At 42.7% G+C, this 20,720-nt stretch overlaps 1 protein-coding gene across 1 annotated transcript; it reads right to left on the minus strand.

Moving 5' to 3' along the window:
* Positions 1 to 3,350: 3,350 nt before the first annotated feature.
* Positions 3,351 to 13,522, minus strand: C7H10orf143 (chromosome 7 C10orf143 homolog). Its single transcript, XM_068689284.1, has 4 exons — positions 13,369 to 13,522; positions 11,045 to 11,185; positions 10,863 to 10,928; positions 3,351 to 8,434 (listed from the first exon to the last, which is right to left on the minus strand). Exons 1-4 carry the CDS (start codon positions 13,438 to 13,440, stop codon positions 8,405 to 8,407), a joined length of 309 nt encoding a protein of 102 aa, XP_068545385.1. The 5' UTR covers positions 13,441 to 13,522; the 3' UTR covers positions 3,351 to 8,404.
* Between the last annotated feature and the right edge of the window lie 7,198 nt (positions 13,523 to 20,720).

The raw sequence follows: 20,720 nt of genomic DNA on the forward strand, positions 1-20,720 counted from the left end.
GCAGGGTGGCTTTGAGCACTGCTATTTTACTTTGGAGATGTGGAAGATGGCATCGATGTGTTCTTCCTCCTGCCCCTGGTTTGTGCTTGAGCAGGAGGGAGCTGGGGCCGCACGCGTGCCCCTGCTTTGCATGGAGGCGAGAGCAAGGGGATCTCAGGTGAAGTGTGAGGCTGCATGAGCAGAGGGACTGCGTGCTGTGCGAAGCTTTATTTGCTCCACGTGCATGCTGATATTAATGCAATTAATGGGTAAATAGAGTTTGGAGGGGGAACTGCTGTCGTGATGCTCAGATGGAGGCTGTCCCCCTGCCACTACCCTGACCCGCACCCGCCCAGCCCTCGGTGGGTGCCTGAGCAGCATCAGGGAGCACCGTGTCTTCTCTTGGTGGCGTATTGCAGGTGCCCCAGATGAGGAAAAATCTTCTCGCTTCTGCAGGTCGTCCTAATGCTTCACAGGCCGCTTGCTGTGCAATTACAGGAGGATTTTAGTCTGATTATACATTAAAAACTCTTCTCTATAAAGAAATTCAAAGATCAGAGAGGTTTTCTTTCAAGTATTACATTGAAATTTGAACACTCCTGCTGCTTAGTACAAAATGTTTCTACAAGGCACTATCAAATTCGGAGACGTTATATTTTCACTGTTACACGTCTCTTCTTTCTCTATTTAAACATCAAATCTGAGCATTTCACTTGTATCTGTTTTTCCACTGAAACATATATTATAGAAGTTTTAATTACAACCCGAGCAGAATGCGTTGTCACAAGCCATTGTTATGGATAGCACTAGCAGGACTAAGAGAATCAAAACCAAACAAAAAATAAATGACATTTTTGTCCTTCAGATATGTGAAAATGTGAATGCAAATTCTGTAGTCTTATTTTTTCTGATCCCTACTATTCTCTAATCTTATCAAATATATATTCCCATATTCTGAGTCAGGCTGATAAAGCAGCTTGATATAAACAAGTTGCATTAGATTTTGCGGAGCACATTTTCCTAGTAAATCCAATTTCACAATCTTTTTTTCTGGTGACACATTAGCCATTCTTTAGTATATAAAATGTTCTTTGAATATTTTAACCAGTGTTCTACAAGCAAACGTAGCAGAATGCGGTTGTGCCGTACGCTGTCTTTCTTTAGAAACCGTTCTTTATTGGAAATGTGTTATTGCTTTACAGCATGCTCCTTGTTTACCCTTTCGAGACAGAGGTAAGTAACGCTCACCGGTAAGCATCTCGATTACCAGTACCTGCCTCGGCGCAGCGTATCTGCACGGGGAGCTTTTGATATCACTGTTTGTCTGTGAATGGAGGTGCCTCAAGGTTCATAAATCTGTATGCAGTAGTATGGGTTCTCTAACAGCAATTCATTTTAATTATGTGAGACATAAAAAGACCACCTACAGATGAGACAATACAGCTGTAAGATTCTCAAGGTTACTATGGGGAATACTTCATAACTGAAGTATGTTTTCCCAAAGGAATTATACTACCATTTGATTTAATTTTTAATTTTTACATTTTAATCAAAAATAGATCAAATGGTGGTGTTATCTCCTGGGAAACATACTTCAGATATGAAGCAGTCCATGTTCCTTTTAAATATGTAAAGCTGCCATTTATGTATAACTCATGAATGACACCCTGTGTTGCAAGCAAATATCATGCAGTGATTTCTATATTGTTTCAGTAACAACACTATAATCGCACACAAATATCACTACACCTGATTCTACAAAGCAGATGGCATTAAATACTATCAACTTCAGACGCTAGCACAACATATATCCAGTGCTAAATAAGAGCCATCACGTATTGAACATGTGCGCATTAATATTGGCAGGGACCGCGTCCCAGGGGGCAGTCCAACATCAAGGAAGTTGTTGTTTAGGTTTCTAAAAGCTATTTGGAAACTCAGATTCAGAAACACAGGTTGGTTTATTACAGCAAAGAGCAGAGCAGCATTTTCACATCTGATCGCAGCTTGTAGGCCTTAACACGTGTGTGGTTGAGGAATGGCAAATCTGTTTTTTAGGGCTGGTGAGGGCCTGTTGTTTGGCAGTGGGTGAGGTTCAGATAAATGAATGACGATTTGATCTGCCTAGGTTGATTATTGCTATTTTTATGGGGAAAAAAAAAAAAGCAAGATGGCTTGTGTTTTTCTTGCTTACTTGTGAAGGAGATGGGGATGACTGCGGAGGGCAGAGCAGCTGGCCAGTCCTGCTGCCCCTGGCTCGCTGGCAAAGCAAATAATAAGTGAATTAGGCTAGTATCATGGCCTAAACCAACTAAATCCAGCACAAAAATATTGCACAGTATGGATAATGTATTTATTATTTCCATCCATTCATCCTACCAACTCACATTCACTCTCGCTCCTTCTTACAAGGCTTAATGCTCTCATCTTCCCTTTATACAAACTGATGTGCAATGCTATCCTGCCAAAATCATGTCCATCTATAAAGAGAGGAACTCCCTCAATACACGCAGGTGTGGGTGAGAAAAGAAGATCACAAACAAGCCAAAAATTCTCTTCACCCTCCCTCCCCTTGCTCACAGTGTCGCTGTTCCCATGTACAGCTGCTGCTTTCCCAGGACCATTGGACTGTAAGGTGTGGACAAGGTTACGCTTCTGCAAGGCAGACAGTTAAAACATTTTCTCTAGAACTGTACTAAATGCAAGCAAGTTGATGTGTGCTTATTTAGCAAACAGGTTTTATTTTCTTTGAAGATTTTTTGCAGAAAGGGCAAGTTAAAGTAAGGGCTACAGCCCAACACATATGCAGGACATTGTGTGGAGGTTTGACTTTGGACTACACGTAGCCTGCTGCCCTGAGCACAGCTGCCCCAAGGAGCAGCCCATGGCTCCGATCCCACGCGGGCAATGCGATGTGCACCGGGACGGTGGTCCCAGGGCAAGAGATTGTGCATGAAGCCACTTCAAGAACTAAATCTGAAGCAATGCACAGCGAGTGGCAGTGGGGGGGGGATTTGCTTCAAAACCACACTACTGCACAGCAAAATGATAATCTAACCAAAGCAGCGGTAGTCTAAGGAGATCAGAGCTTAGACTCACGAAGGTATCTAGGCACCTACGTTTTGACTCAAATCCTCAGGAACTTAGGTCTGATCCTAAGGTGTTCCAATTAGTTGAGGAAAAACAAAATCTGGAAACGCAGATGGAGAAGATCTGTTGAAAAGTATTAATGTTTAACTCCCCATTAAACCAAGCCTGTAGAGGAATTACTTGTTGCAAAATATTGATTCTGCATATCATTCATGTATCTGGCCCGTGAGGGGGGAAAACCACGCGGGCTATGCTGCACAAAGGAAACTCCATACAAAATAAACCACAAACAGGTTTTATTTACCTTTATACCTGAGTGCCTGCAGAACGCAATTCAATTATTGATGGAATAACAAAATCAGTCAGTTTCATACTGTAGCCAAAGTGGTGTTTAATGCTTCTGCTTTTCTGAGTAACAAATTACAAAATACAAAGATAAAAATATTATATAATCTATCTTTAATCTGAATTAAAAAGACCATATGCTTATTTTACTATATACATGTAAATAAAGTTTCACTTGAGTTATCTTGTGTACAAACCACAGCATTAAGAAATATAAAGAGTATATAATATTTATCAATAAAACAAAATTTCAGTTATACAAGGTGAAGAAAGTCTTACAAAAATAGTTTTGAGGTTCTACTGCAGATTTTACACAAATCTGCCTTATAGAAATGTTTACCTGTCCCAAACTTCATGGCATTCAGCTGTACTTCTTACAATTACTTCATGATTCTGACAACAAATCTTGAAATGAATTAAAAATACAGTACATCTGCTAAAGCAAGCAAGCAAACAAAAACCTCCCACACTGTTACAAGTCTTCAATATATCAAAGTATTTCAGTTGCAGTTTGGTTTCACCATGGCTGGTTTATAAATGCATTCCTTACCCCGTCTGAAGGCACGGAGGAAGGAATCACATCCCGGCCTAAAGATTCTCTTTAGGGTTTACACAAAAGTGTATGCAGCTCAGTTGTGAAAAGAACCATGGATGTCCATGAGGCTTCTGAACAGAAGTTGTTCTTGCCGTGTTTTTAGTCAGCTGGAAATACCAGTTAACAGTGCAGCAGGAATAAACCTAGCAGCCACTTTACAAGGACCAAAGGAGCCAGGCTCAAGGATATTCAGCAGGTGCTGCTGTGCCCCCAGTGAAGAGCTTGCAGAGAAAAATCAGCATCACAAAGTGAGCAACATCTATTGTTTCATTTCTGGATACTTTACACACCATATAACTAAAATTTACATCTACCCAGAATACTTTATCAACAGTAGCATTCAGAAAAGTAAGTAAAAATCTCAAGGGTTTTTTTTAGCACTTATAGCCTCACACAAAAAGGAAGAATGCAGAACACTGGAAAAAAAAAAGACAGTGCAATTACCCTTCTGCATCCTACCTTGAACTGCAATTCCCAGAGGTTTGTTTTTATTTTTTAAATTCTCTGCAAACTCAAGAAAAACAGAAAAGAGGGAGCTGCTATTTTTAACAAATACTAGGTAGAGTATCCTTATACTGTACAAATTACGTTTGACTACACAAAAACATTTAAACTCAAGTCAAACAGGAATTATTTCTTAAATAGTGAAGGCACCGATGTTTAATGAGAAAGGAAAAGTCAAATAGAACATTCGCCTGAAGCCTGCCACACGTTTGTATTGATAAACAAGTGTGAGGACAAAAATACCACTGGAAACTATCTGCATTTTCCTAATTTTTGTGATACCTGATGTTCAGGACTTAGCTATGAGGCAAGACTGAACGCCCACAACAGAACATGGCATAAAACACTGTTTTTCTATTTGTAAAAAGTGTTTCTATTCAGCACATGCCCCGTTTCTTAGACCTTTCCCATGTGGCTGTCTGCTACTAGTCACTGGAGCATACAGGAGATTGAACTGGGTGTTCCCAGCTGACCCAGCCTGGTGCTGCTGCAGTTAAATAACTGGGGAAAATTATCCTGGAAATTGAAATGGTAAGGAAGCAAGGATTAAAACACTCGTCAAATCTGAAGGAATAGAAAGATACAGATAGGCTTTCTTATAAATCTTTGCTACGGAAGGAAGGCATTACATTTCTGTATCAAAAAGTACTTTTTGTACTCATTCTTTCATTACAAACTGTGTTATAATGCAGCAGATGGTAATAACCAACTGTTTTTTCATTCCTTTTCAATACTGATGCATTTTATTTACAACACTCTGTATAACTACAATGATAATTGGGATGGACTGAAAATGAAGGGAGTTTCCACTAGGTGGTCTTCATCTAAATCTATTTTTGGAGTTTATTCTCCAAACAGATGAAATTGGTAGGACAACAAAGTTTTGTATTTTGTTTAAATATTACTAGAGAATTGATCTGACATATTGCTGTGCTCCTGGAGAATGTAAAAGGCTATAGTTAAACCAACAAACAAAACCCTCTACTTGTGACCCTACATTTTACTCAAGTTTACTTTCTATAGCGTAGCATTTAGAGATTCAAAATGTACTCATAACATAACCCCCTAACCAATTAGATTTGCTGTGAACTGCAGCATTATGTTTCTAACAGTGTAAAGAAAGTACAAGTGGCCATGGTCACACTGCAGGTTACAGAGTAAAAGCAGTATGAAGTATAAAGTTCTCCTATTTTCTAGAGCTGTACAGATGTAGTAATCTCCAAGGACAGACCTCAGAGTCACTGTGGACAGTGTAATAAAATACCTGTACAGTGCACAGCAACGATGAGAAGGCTGATATGAAAAAATTACATTAAAATCGAACAGTAGTATGACTTCATCAGGCCTCTGTAATGCAGCCAGCAACTATGACCAATTCCCTGATTTATGTACGGTGAGACTTCACAAAAAACAAGTGACCGCCACTCTGAAGGGTGAGGAATTAAAAAGAACATGACAAAAACTACAAGGATCACAAGGAAAACCACTTGGTTCTCATTTTACCTTACTCTATAGCAGATTAAAATACAGTTAAGTTTAAAGCAAACAGAAGAAACAGAGGCACTGGCATCCGTGAATTCTTAACATGATGAAATTTGAATTATTTAAACAGAAAACACTCTGGTTTGATGATACACAGAACTATTCCCTGTGTTTTAAACATGCTGGTGTAATTATTTGCTCTTTTATATTCCAGCATAAAACTTTTCCATTCAAGAGTCCAAGCGTACTTCTGATACTCTTGTCTTCAGATACCCTAAATATTGACTATATACGGTTCTGCTAATTGCTCCTTGCCAAACATATAGTCAATGAAGCATAATAGGTTTTGAGTCATTTTGCAGAGATTAAACTTTTAGGTACCTTTTACCCTTTTACATTCAGGTAGCTATTTCAACTTTTACAGCACAGAAACTGATACTTAGGCAGCTTTTTTCTTGGCTGCTATTATTACCAGGATTTTTAAAAATAAAAACTGAAAAATTGTGTAAAAATGAACTGCTCTCAAAATATGATGTAGTTATCTTAGTAACAAACATGTAATTTCAGAGCAAACAGCGTCTTTAGAAAACATTTTGTATTCCTTTTTTGCATTAGTTGATCAACTCTGATAAGTTTATGGGATTTTGCTCATGCACTTGTATAGTTTCAAGTGAGAACATGTTCCCTTCCAGCTTGGATAAATAACTATTGCTTCTATCAACCTGTACTGGGAGTTAGATAGTTTAAGGTGAGTCTCTTACCTTAACAAACAGGGCCAATACAATTTTTAAAACCACTGTGCTTCTTAGTGATTTGCTCTTTGAACAGACTGTACTGCTTCTGTGGCTGAAGAAGATTTTGAGGTTTTTGAAAAAAAACTGCTCTTTGCAAAGATTTATTTTCAGTGTATCTAAAATTTATATTGGCTTGGAGGAAATTTATTCTTTCCTAACAAAACACTTTGGATACCAATTTACTGCAGCTCTGCTTAACAGACTTATTTCCTCATTTGTCACTTAATTCAATTCAGTATTTAGAGGATATTCATGTATTTAGGAAGAATATCTTCTTAATAACAGTCAACTCAGCGCTAGCTACAACTCCACACACAACACGGGAAGCACTCTAAGACTGTGAAAAGCTTCGTCTAAGCATTTCACAGTATGATAAACCCCACTGGGAAAGTAAGGTTTAAAAGCCTGTCACCAGATCGTTGCAACTTTGGAGCCACCATTTTAATTTGCACTGCCTAATGTCTGCTTTCAAAACAGGAGGGGCCAAACGCTGTTCTCCCTGCGATATCTGCTTTGGGCTGAACTCTGCCCACAGGCTCGGTGGCAGCAGGGCACGGCTATGGCTCAGCACTTCTCCAACAGCAGAGATTGATTCCTGCATGAACTTTGGCAGGTCACAGCAGTTTCCCTCCAATGCAGAAGGTTAACACGCTGCTGCTTGGTTCTGAGATTTAGGACCTGAAGCAGCCACTGAGGTGTCACATCCAAGCAGCACAACTCAGATACCTTAAGAGACTAAAAATCTGAATGTGTTTAAAAATTACAGTCCAGCATACTGCTAAAATGCAGAGGAAATTATCTGTGGCCAGCCAATAAAATCATGTTGGATAACAAGCTCAAACTTCTCAAACAGATTTGTTCTAATATTACCATAAGTGGAAAGGAGGAGTCCGGGTGTCAAATGGCATCTTCAGCAGCTTTGAGAGAATTGCCTGGATCTAAAATACCATCCATCTTTGCATTATAGTGCTGTTCCAATAATACTGATTTTTCTGTTAGATATTTACCTGTCCCATTCACAAACTGTACTCATTACAAAGTAGATGTTTAGCGTGTACGAAAGGTTCCTGAACTGGATGCATACTTTGGATTTTACCATAACATTAAGTTTCAGTAGGATTTTTACCGGCCTTCGCAGAGCTGCAAAGCTGATTAGCTCTCTGTCTAAAACTGAATTTCACCTATTTCTGCCTGCTTACACAGAGCTGAGCTAAAAACGCAGGCCTTGTACCAATGTAAACACAAGGACCACCTCCCAAGAGTACCAGAGCAAGAGAGACAGGAAAATATCTTGTATCAGCATGATCTTTGATCCAGTCCCGGGTGAAGACTGGGCCAAAGACTCAATGAGCTTACCTACTCTAAAAAGTTAAATCAAATGTATATTTTTTGTACCTGCTGAGCTACCTTAAAAGCAGAAGCATTTTTTCAAGTGTAAAAACAATGTCAGTTGCAATCATACACGGGAAGAGTAACGCGTACAGCAAAGTGCTCTATGCTGCATACCACACACAAATCCACGCCGTGAGGGCAGGTACAGATATCCAGCTGTACGGTGTTCACAGGGGTGTCTTTAGCATTTAGAAAGTGTTGCTGAGCTGCAGTCTCTCAATCTCTAGAAGCCCAGGATATGATTGAAGTGTCCCTGAAATGACAAAATTTCACGTGTGGTTTTCCAGAGGTGAATTTTAACTCTGAAGAAAGTTATCTGAGCTCAAATCAGATCACTACACATTGTACTCATAATATGAGCTTTTTATTATTTTAAGAATAAAGATAATTTACTAATATAATTCCCACTAAATTTAACAAAATATAACGGTAATATCCGTTGTGGCACTGGCCACCAGTAAGGGATCATCTGAAGAACACAGAGCTAACAGATCTATACGGCCAGTTCATCATCGGGAGTTAGAGGGCTTAGAGCCGAGTTGTGCTGTGAATGCAGGGACACTCACGTGAGCCAGCTCGGATCAGGACGGTGTTAGGAGCTCAGCACAACGTCAATTCAGCTGCACTCTAACGCAGCTCCAGCTGCTCTAGGCCTGTCTTTGTGTGGCACGCTGTGTAAACCACCAAACTCTGCTGACTGGAACTGGGAGCCAGAAAGAATCCCCCCTCTCTGCAAAAGCAAGCCGTCAGAGCAGAGCAGTCAGGTTTTTCTTTCATCTGCAGATTGTTCCAGGCCCATGACTCAAATAATGGAGAAGTGAATATATATGCTAACTTGCTTATTCCGTTACCAAACACTGCATCTTACTACTTAAACTCTAATTTGAATCTGACATTATGCAACAGAGACGGATAAACTTTGTCCCCACTACAGGGAAAATCACAGAAATCAGAATTTCATCAAATTCAGTCACATTTTAAATCACCCTGCTTTAAGCAAAGCAGTTTCTGTTTCAACTCAATGACACGAGGCTAATTTAGCAAGAAGTCTAGCAAGCAGCTACACGAGGGCTCCAGATTTGAATAACACCAACTTGAGCTGCTTTATTGCCAGCACAGGACAGTTAGCAGGAAAATTCTTATGAATGTTTGTTGAAGAGGTGAATTACACAACCCCAGGTAACTTAGGGAGTATTTTTGATTTCAAGTTCATTACTACACCAGAAGAAAAACCATGTCAAGCTACTCTGACATGTTACTACTTAAACTAGGAATGTGCTTATTTGGAATTACAGTGTTTATACTCATGTTACATGAAAGTGGTGATAATTTTCCAAAATTCAGTGGTTAACAGTAGAGAAGAGTATTACAAACTCTGATGTTGGCACTGGAGTTCTGTAAGGTAACAAAACTGACTTCTAATGTGCCAGTTTGGGTTTTAATCCCAAAACCCCTTCTTTAAGGTCTTCGTGCCCCCAAAGAAGGTAACATACCTCAAAAGCTCAAACAGTAGTTCACATATTCGGTCATACTGGTTTATTCTCATAATAATTACTCCTAAAGTCAGCCCTAGATCTGGTTTTATTTTATTTTAAAAGACAAGCAGAAGTAAGATAACACAGTAAATGCCTTTTTAGTTACAGCTTCTGATTTATGACAGAAACCTCAGTCTTGCAGCATTCAGTGGAAACTTTGCCATCAGTTCCATCAGACTGAAGATTCTGCTATGAACGTTCAGCCCTTTGGAAGAAATGCATGGCACTCTCCCAAACTTATTTTTGGCTCTCTAAGGAATCCTGTGTGATCAAAAGCTACTCAACTTTTGAGCAGCTCCCATACACTTAAAAGACTTCCAAAACTTTGGTTAGAAAATTTACATGAAAACTGAAGCTGCAGGAATGGTGTAACCCCTGTCACTGCTCCCAGCTGTCCTCTCTTCTGGGTTTGGTTGTTTATGCATGGTAAAAAAGAAAGTGCTTAAGCTCACCATCATCTCTTGGTGAGAGATCCTTGTGCTCCTGGTGCACTGTTACAGCATGTTCCTTGTGCCAAATCGTAGCGGTGGCTCCTGCCTACACAAACACCACAGCTGGTTTTGGCCAGCTGACTTTGGGTATCAAGACAGCTCAGAAGGCAGCACTATTCGGCTGTCCAAACACTTGCATTGTTTTTCAGGAAGCTCAAGCTGTCTGCACCAAGCTCTGATGGCTACTGCTCCTTAGCTAGTTTGTTTAAAACTAGGCCTAGTACACCTACAGGGCAATGCTTTCAGGCAAGGTCTACTATTTGGAAAGGAAATATCCAATTAGAGGAAAAAATATGACACAGAATGGGATTCCTGAGTGTTTTATTATGATTCACTACATCAAGGAAGATATAAAAATGGGGTAGAGGAAGTTGTACGCTACTGTTTGCTTCAGTTACTTCCTAAACTCTGCTTTTTAGAGGGAATTTGAAAAATGTGTTTGCTGCCTCCGTATTTTCCAACTGCTGCTGCAAACGGATTAGTTTGTACTCTGCTGGCATACCTGAGAAATGCTAAATCAATCTGCCTTCTTTTATTTACATGCTTTATTCCTGAGGAATGTAATTGTGGTTTTTATTAACTTTATGTTTTATGGATCTAATGCTTAAGAACAAGTCCATCTTTCATGCCACCGAAAGAAGGTTAATACACTTACAGATTCTCCAGCAATACATCTCGGGCACGGCTGGGTAGTACCTCTGCTTCCTTGGTTTTCAAAAACCTAATTAACAAAAACACGTACAAAACCATAAAAAAAAGGCAATTATTTGCAATTTGATTATAAAACCTATTTTAAACGTGCTCTAGGAATAGGTATTGTTGCCGGTGTGAACATACCATAGAATTTGGCTTTGTCTTTGCATCCCACGGACCGCAGCCAGAGGAGAGCTTCTGTTTGGAATCCAGCTCCATAGCACAGTCAATGAGGCGAGCATCGGCCTCATTTGGAAGGGTTTCTAACAGCTTGCACACTCGCTTCTGAAAGAATCAAAAGCAATATTTACATATCTTTGCAAGGCATAGGACCTCGAATACAAGTCCGCAGGATTTTATTGTTTCTGCCTGATAGGCACCTTGCATTCATTTGGAGGCTCGGTAAGTACAGTAAGTCAGGAAAATGCAGCCTGTCGGGGGCTAGGTCAACACAAAAACTTTCTATTTAACACCGTTTCATGCTGGATGAGCAGGGAAATAGACAGATCTCACTAAACATCTCCAAGACTCAACTTCAGAAACCGGGGATAAAATGCCCCTGGGAAGAGAGGCTACGTCACCCTCCAGTCATGTATAATTTAGGATGGGGCTTATCAAAGGAGCAGATCATGGGAAGTGCTGTGAAACGGCTAATTAAATCGAGGAAACGGAAGGAAAACCCCGAAGCCAAGTCAGACAGCTATGAAGACATCGCTTGTAATGAGCTCTCTGCGTCTCTTTCTGCAAACTGCCCCCTTTTCCTGCTTCTCACCTGGACCATTCCCTATGATTTTGGGATTTCCTGCACATCAGAAGCACTCGGACGGGAGTGGGCTGTCCGAGCCAGGCTGTCTTTAGCACAGCTCTCAGCACCCCAGGGCAAGGTGTTCACCGCTCCGTGAGAAGGATGTTGGGTGCCCTCAGCCCAGCAATGGGGCACAACCCGACTCCTGGGGGCTCCTAAAATCGTGGCAGCAAATTAGCAGCCTAACGAGCAGCTTCAGAACTGACACAGCCATCTCGGGGCCCGACTCTGCCTGAATTCCTTGGAGATGCGCACGCGTTTGAAATGTTTTCCTAATGCCTTTCTGAACAAACTTTGTTTAAGGAGTAACAATATTCGATCCCTTGCACGAGCACGTGATTCCACAGGCACGAGCTGCGTTGCCACAGAACTAACAGACTACTGAAGCATGGAAGCTAAATTTAACATTTGAATACCTTATGTAAAAATAAAATGGATCAATACAGCGGGAACCTCGGCGGAAAACAGTTGAAACAAGAACACTGCCAAGGAATAGAGGATATTTGGATGGGATGCAAATCAGAAAGCGAAATGTGTATTGTACTAAGAAAGTGAATAATATAATGACAAAAAGTCTGACAAGGTCCTCTAAAGGCAGGCCGCCTTCCGCTGGGAAAACATTCTCTTCCCTTTGTTGCTGCACAGCTCGTCCTTTATTAAAAGCCACGGCGCGGGGGTACAGCAGCAGAGCTGGTGGGATGCGGGAGATGAAGGCGAGGAGGAAAAAACGATGTGCTGCCACGTATCAGAAGAAATTTGGCTTATTAAAAATAAATTCAAAGTACTGTTTTGGGGGGGTTTAAGATATTTAGCATCAGAGACAGGAATCCGGCAGACAGAGGAGCTGCCTGACAAGCTTATCGCTCTGATGCCAAGACAATTTGGGGAAGTTTCTCGTAGAGGCTGGCTTCAGGGAAGGCTTTGCCCTCCGGAATTATCTTGTAGGGAAGAAACAATCAATGCATTGGTCCTGCCTGTGAACAGACCACGGTTAGTGTGCGTGATTAACAAGGATCAATGAGCAAGCTAGGCAAAAGGCAAGCAAGGATTTCTTCAAAATGACTGATTTTGTTAGGGAGTGTTGGGCTACATCTCCAGCTTGGAAACAGAGTTTAGGACAAGCAGCAGCACTTAGGTCATGTCCCAGGACAGGCAGAAAAGAGCTCTACTCGCAGAGAAGAACCCATAACCCTTCCAGGTGGAAAGGCCTGTGAACACACAGGTGTTTTCACTGCTGCTGGAAGGAGAAAGCAAGGCCTCACCGAGATGCTGCTTTACAGAAGCAAACAGCGAAGCGGTGCAAAACCCAGCTGTGTACAAACAACTGCCCTAAACGCAGCCAAAGAGGTTTTCAGAAAGTTGTCACAAGCAATGACTGGGTTGTTTGACAAATTTCTGAAAGCCTGACTAGCTTCTGTGTTGTGTTTCCTACACAGCTGCCCTCCAGGTATGGAAACGGGTCTCCACCCAGCTCGGCTTCGTGTGCGTTTGGATCCCCTGGGTACCCTGCTGGGAAGGACAGCGGTGGCAGCGCGATGATCCCCGTCACCCACACCGTTCCCTCGGCTCCTGTCGCTGTCCCAGAGCCCTGCTGCAGCACTCACAGGGCCCGTGCTCAGCCCCGCGGATCCCCCCGGCTCCCCTCAGCCCCGGCCCCACTCACTCTGGGCGGCTCCCCCGGCTCCGCAGCGCCCGGCGGCCCCCGGCGGCCCGGCAGCAGCGGCGGCGCCTCCATGGCCACCGCGGCCCCGGGCGCTGCCGCCCGCCCGCCGGGGCGGAGCCGGGAGCGGGGCCGGGAGCGGGAGCGGGGCTGAGGCGGGCGCCCCCGTGAGGCGTGAGGCACCGCCAGGCCCCGCGGGGAAGGGTTTTTGGGGTGAAAGTTGGGTAAAAAGGGCAGCTGGGCCTTCAACACGAGGGGATCCTGGTAAAGCCTGACGTAAATCCTGTCATAAAGTCTGTCATAGCTCCTGCCACAGCTCCTGCCATAACTCCTGTCATAACTCCTGTCATAACTCCCGCCATAACTCTTGTCACAGCCCCTGCCGAGCGCTTTGCTCTTCACTTTGGGTGTCCTCAGGGTTACGGCGAAAAGGGAAATGTCACCAGGACCTTCGTAGCCTCTCACATGCACAGCCCAGTTTCCGTGCCTGCGAGCTGTGGGGCTGCCCGGGCGTCGAAGCACAAAAGCCACGGGGAAGCGAGGCTGGGGCTGCAAGCAGGGAGCTCGAGAGCTGACGGTGGAGAGGGAAAATAAATAAATATAAAAAAAGGAGACTTCCCAGGGAGGGGTAAAAAGCCCTGCCCTGTTTATTTGCAGCCTAAAGCTTGTCTCTTGCAGGCTGCCCAGCACAGCTGGGTAACTTCAGCCACGCTGTGGCGTACAGCAGGAGGGGCTCCACAGCCTAACTGCATGCTCCAGGTTTCACTTTTTCCTTTTTCTTTTTTTTTTTTTTTTTTCCTTTTTCCTTTTTTTTTTCCTTTTTCTTTTTCATTTCCTTTTTCTTTTCTTTTTCTTTTTCCTTTTCTCTTTCTCTCTCTCTTTTTTTTTTTTTTTTTTTTCCCCCTGAGCTTTTCTGCTTCTTCCCTGCTTTTCAGCGCACACGGGAGTACATAACCACAGACAACACCACTTTTTTTTGTGTTAACCAATAACCCAAGCAGCTGTGAACTGAAGGACCCCTTCTGCCTCCCTCTGCAGCGTGCCTGCCTGGCAGAACACCGGGTCCTCCCCATCAAAAGCTCCTCCGAGGTGGCTTTGCCTTAACTGTGACAGTCACTTTTAGCCATACGAGTACTTCTCTAATGCATGTTAAGAACACACAGATTAAAAACCATTTACTTCCATGATCGTTTCAGATTAAGTCACAGGAAAGTACCCGAGTTTCACTACAGAAATGTCCAATTTCCAAACAGAATGGGTCAGAAGCTTCCAAGGATCATCTGCAAATTGCCACCCATGATGGCAGAAGACCAAAAGCATTAGCACAGCCTTGGAGCGGGGATGTGGCCATTCAAACTGCCCAGGCAGTGCCAAACAGGCAGAGTTGTTTGGGATTCATTCTGAAACAGGAGATTCTTTGCTAGAGGAGGACTCACGTCTTCAAAGAAGCAAAGGTGCCTTCTGCCCCAGCCGTCTCCTACCAAAACGGAGAAGACACAACGCATGGCAGGAGGTGTGGCCCAACAGAATTTAGCATTAGTGCTCGTCACTCCCTGGCTCTGGGTGTCACAGATAAAATTCGAGCCCTTCCTTTTACTTCTGGTGGGCCTGGAGACCAGCACAGGCGTAACACACTGCTTGTCTTTTCTGCTCTGCTCCATCCAGCTATTTCGCAGGAGGACACACGTATCGTCAGTCTATCCTGGCACTCCTTCCAGAGCTTATTCTTCACCAGGGATCCAGTTGTACTTACACTGTGTGCTCTACCGCGTTCTTTGAGCCTGAGGGTATATCACAACAAAGAAATCCATAGATTTTTTTTTTATTTTTATTTTTATCTTTTTTTTTAATTTAGCAATTGACGTGTGCCGGATAGAAAAATAACCCTAAACCTGGGTAATCCAGTTTGCAGAGCATCTGAAGCATAACTCATTTCTGAGCTCGAATCCAGCCCAAATCCATTCACATCGACTCAGATTTATTTAATTATTTCAAAACGACCTTCCCGTTCCACCCCCAGAGTCTCTTTATGCTTCTTGCCAGTACAGCTAGCATTGTGAACTGGCTTCCCTGTTACATTCATGTGTTTAGAACCATAGGATGCGCTATAAAAATCCAGCACGTTGTGATGCATCCATCTAAATGTGTCAGCATACGTCAGGGGATCCTTTTTTTGCAGGTGCGAGGTTTGGAAATGTCAGTTGCATCAGGAAAGCATCTTCTGAGGTGCAAAGCGCAGGGTTAAGTGGTACCTGCTCAAGCAGAATTACCATTAGTTCTCTCCCTCCATGGATATTTTTCTGAATAAGGAAAAGTTTAGCTCTGTAAAAAGTAGGAAAGCTCTCTTCAGTAAGTTGCAAATCATAGTCACACAAATTAAAAAGGGCGGTCTCGTAAAGTGATTAATTGCTTACGCTGTGAGGACTTTGTGGCCTGAAGTAGAGATGCAAATGCTGTAATCACAAGATTTCAAGAGTTTAGTAACTAAGGTAGAGGATGTATAATTTACAAACCTTTTCAAGACATCTTGGGAGCTGAGGGACTAGAAATAAAAGGGAGGTGAGACATGACCAAAACCCAAAAAAAGAAAAGAAATTTATTTGTTAGCCATGTCATTCAATGTATAAAGCTCATAGTCAAGGCCCCTAGGGTGAAACCAAATATCAAAAATAAAATACTTTATCAATAAAAGTAAACTGTTTTAATATATATTTCATTTTGTCTTTGAACGCAACCCCATTTCCTTTAACCCTTTTTTTTTTTTTTTTTTTTTTTCTAGGAACATGCTTAGTTTGTGCAGTTTAGTAAATCTCACTAGTTCAGACACCCAGAAAGCTACATTTTTTACACGCATCAACAAAAACATGCTATTCTTTATGACTTTGTACAAATAAGATGCCAAATTAATGCATAAAAAAATTATTTCAGAGCCAAGGAGAGACTAAATTCCCAGAAGTACAGATTATGGTACAGATCGGTATAGAGAAAGGATGCAACCAGATAAAAAAAAAGAAAAGGCGTTGCTTAGGCACACTTTAAAGCTATTTATTTTTATTTTATATTGTACATGTACAAATACTAGTTTTGTATAAAAAGCATAGCTTATGTGTATTCTGAATACTGAGCAACTTTCAGGACTTTAATTTCTTCTAACCAAAATTATGTAAGTCTCTCTATTGTTATATCTTTACCTAAGCATGGCTCAGGAAAATAGCGTCAAACACCAGTAACATTTCTCTACACATAAAATCGTGCGTTCGGGGATGAGCTAGAACTAGAACCACGTTAAAACAATTCAATATTTTATGGGGAATTCCCAGCTTGAATACAACAGAATAAAACCCATGTCCTCTAATTATTTAAGTATTAGAAGCTGACTACATGATTCAGGCAGGGCCAGAAGACGTGAGTGGCACTCCGGCGTGACCGCCTGTGCCACTCAGGTCTGCTGTCCCTTCCTTCAGCTGGTGTTTCACCCAGCGTGGGGCATTGCCTCTGTCATCAGGTCCTTTGCAGCTTGGGGTGAGTAGTAGATCAACTGGGCACTACGGGAGGCTTGCCAGATTAATTTGGCCTGCTGCCTGTTGTTCAATCTGGAGTCGTTGAAGCCCTGGGTTTCCCTGGGACCATGCTGCCAAGTGCTCCATATGGGATGCCCAGAAATATAGCCTCATGTTAGGGAGATTTAGGTCTTCTGCGTCTCAGTGGGCCTATACGTTTTTAACAGCAATCCTTGCTTTTACCTTCCAAATGAACCTTGAGAAGGTCTTGTGAACCTTATTAAAGAATGAGGTTTTAAATTAGGGGACGTGGCTGTAGCTGACACGGGCTACAGAGGAAGATATTTATTCTGAGAACTTAGATCCCACAGCTGAAGCAGGGCGAGGTGCTCTCATGAGGAGCTTTGGCCAGAGAGCGCCTTAACCCTGGGCTCCGCAGCGGGCAGCTCTGAGCAGCGGGCACGGCGCGACCCTGAGCTGAATGGAGGGGACCTGAGCTTGGGGCAACCAGAACGCACATTTTCTGTGGCACCGGGAAACAAAAGGGGAAAGAATTTACCCTTGGAGAACAGATTTGTCTGTGAAATAACATACCATAGTTTTACTCATGGCCTGCGGCCTGTGCCACTCTACACAGTCTAATGCTTTTCCTCAGTCATTAGAGCTGCAGGTGGAGGTTACGTACTGTTTTCTTTCTGTTCTAGATTATTTCATATGGGAAGGATTTTTATTTTTATTTTTATTTTTATTTTTATTTTTATTTTTATTTTTATTTTTATTTTTATTTTTATTTTCAATCTGAAGTCTAAAATAGAAATAGGGAATCTGTCTGATGTTATTCTATCACAAGGAATTTGGATTTTAGGCAAAATTATTTTCTTTGAACCGCATAAATATTTTACTGGGAAAAAAAATTACAAGTTTTTGCTTCTTTTCTGACTGAAAGGATCAGTAATTTTTAAAAGTAAAATGCGATGTAAAGTCCCAAATACATCTTTCCCAAAGATTTTCTATTCTTGAAAATTCCCGTTTATGTCACTGATTTTCTGGTAGGTTAAAATGTCGAGAAAATGTACAGAATGGACTGGTTGCCTTCCCTTCTTCTCAAATCACGAGAGACGCAGAGATCAGTAAATAGAATCAAGTTCTCATAGTTCTAATCATGCCTGGGAAAAGTCTCTTTGAATCTCTGCTTTCATCATGACAGAAGTTAAGATGAACATATGACTGTTAAGACAAGTTGTGGTGATCTCGCTTCACGATCATGGAATGGTTTGGTTTAACAGGGACCCTACAGACCACCCGCCTCCCCCCCCACCTTCCTCCCACCCTCTTCCTTCCTCCCTTTCCCCCCCAATGAGCCCCCTGCCCCAGCCCAGGCTGCCCAAAGCCCCCCAGCCCGGCCTTGGGCACTGCCAGGGATGGGGCACCCACAGCTCCTGGGGCAGCCTGGGCAGGGCCTCACCGCCCTCATGGGGAGAAGTTCCTGCTAATGTCTGGTCATAACCTACTCCCCTTTAGTTTAAAACAGATCAAAATTTTCAGATACATTCTTCACTCGCTGCTTTTCAAAAGTTGTTGAAACATTGTCAAAAGTTGAAGATTTAGAGCGGTCTGATAACAATCTTAAAGTTTAATCCGTTCTTAGCTGTTGTGGTGTAACCCACAGGTCTTTCCCTATTAGTGTAACGAGGTAGCAGTGTACTTTATGTCAACTAGAAATTGTTTTGGGAAAGCATATATTGTTACACCTTACTTTTTCTTTGTTGTCATTAGAAATGTTTATAAAATTCTGATTTTTAGAAGTATTATTTGAGAACAGACAGTAACTCAATGAACTAAACATTTTACTTTGGATTAATTTCTGTTATGCTTTTTCAGATTTCAGACAAAACGTTGTCCAGCAGTGTATCAAGACTTTATGTTAAATTTATACGAAGAGTAAAAATTCTTCAGGATGCTTTATAACCATCTTTTCCACAGCACAGGGATAAAAGTATTTTGGATTTTTTTTTCTCTTTCTGCATCAAAAGGATATAAATATTATTAGACAAAATCAAATAAAATATTCACTCTCATCCTGTTCCACTTCTGCACAATGTGATTCTCCTTCACCTGTGGTAATCCTGGTTTCAGTGGCATGAATTGTAGCAGCTGCATATTTACAAGCAGTGAGCTTGGAGTGAAAATCTAATTTCAGGTTGACATCATGTCTGATTCTTTTCAAGAGAGAATTTTGGCAAAGGAATGGGAGGAAAATGGTAATAGGTAGGTCCTGGGCAGCCTTTGTAGGTAATGGTAATAGATAGGCCCTGAAGGCCTTTGTAATGGTGATAGGCGTTTGTAATTTAATGGTAACAGGTAGGCCCTGAAAGCCTTTGACATGGTCTCCCACAGTATTCTGGAGAAGCCGGCAGCCCATAGCTTGGACATGTGCTGGGTTAACAACTGGCTGGATGGCCGGGCCCAGAGACTGGTGGTGAACGGAGAGACATCCAGCTGGTGACTGGTCACCAGTGGTGTTCCCCAGGGGTCAATGTTGGGGCCCATCCTCTTTAATATCTTTATTGATGACTTTGATGAGGGAATTGAGCGCACCCTCAGTAAGTTTGCAGATGACACCAAGCTGGAGGAAGTGTTGATTTGCCAGAGGGCAGGGAGGCCCTGCAGAGGGACCTGGACAGGGTGGGTCAATGGGCATAGGCCAACGGGATGAGGTTCAACATGGCTTAGTGTTGCGTCCTGCACTTTGGCCACAACAACCCCATGCAGCGCTACAGGCTTGAGGCTGGAAAGCTGTGAAGAGGAAAAGAACTTGGGCATGTTGGTCAGTGCTCGCTTGAACATGAGCCAGCAGTGTGCCCAGGTGGCCAAGAAGGCCAGCAGCATCCTGGTTGTGTCAGGAATAGTGCAGCCAGCAGGACCAGGGAGGTGATCGTCCCCTTGTATTCAGCTCTGCTGAGGCTGCCCCTCGAGTGCTGTGCTCAGCTTTGGGCCCCTCACTACCAGAAGGACTTCAAGGCCCTGGAGTGTGTCCAGAGAAGGGCTGTGAAGCTGGTGAAGGGCCTGGAACACAAGTCCTGTGAGGGGCAGCTGAGGGCACTGGGGTTGTTTAGTCTGGAGAAGAGGAGGCTTGGGAGACCTTTTTGCCCTCTTGAACAACCAGGAAGGAAGGTGTGGGGAGCTGGGGTTGGCCTCTTCTCACAAGTAACTAGCAATAGGAGCAGAGGGAATGGCCTCAAGTTGCACCAGGGGAGGTTCAGGTTGGAAATGAGGAGACATTTCTCCTCAGAAGGTGCAGTCAGCCCTTGGGATGGGTTGCCCAGGGAGGTGGTGGCATCGCCATCCCTGGGGGTGTTCAAGGAGAGGTTGGACGTGGTGCTTGGGGACATGGTTTGGTGGTGACATTGGTGGTAAGGGTACAGTTGGCCCAGATGATCTTGAAGGCCTTTTCCAACCCTAATGATTCTGTTAGTCTACGAACGGCAACCTGATATGAATGGCAAGAACTACAAACAGCCTCTCCTTTTGTACCTTTTATTGAGAGTATAATTAAAATGACCTATTATTTTCCAGTGTGTATGTTCCTCTGTCAAGGTGCTTGGAAATATTATTGCCCTGGTGTTGCTTTTGAAGAGGCCACAAGGCAAGAGCCAAGGATGCTGCTGGGCTGCCTGCCTGCCCTCACACACCTCAGGGCTGACTTCAGACGCACGTCTCTCACACCCACATTACTCCTTTTTCAAACTTTGCGTTCTCATTTGTTAAGTATTACATTCTGTAAACTTCTGGGTTCCTTCAGTGTGTAAATTACATTAGATTGAAATCTTGAAGTCCTTGCTTCACTAGAAACAG

The sequence above is a fragment of the Anas acuta genome, chromosome 7 (assembly GCF_963932015.1).
Source record: "Anas acuta chromosome 7, bAnaAcu1.1, whole genome shotgun sequence".
Classification (NCBI taxonomy): Eukaryota; Metazoa; Chordata; class Aves; order Anseriformes; family Anatidae; genus Anas; species Anas acuta.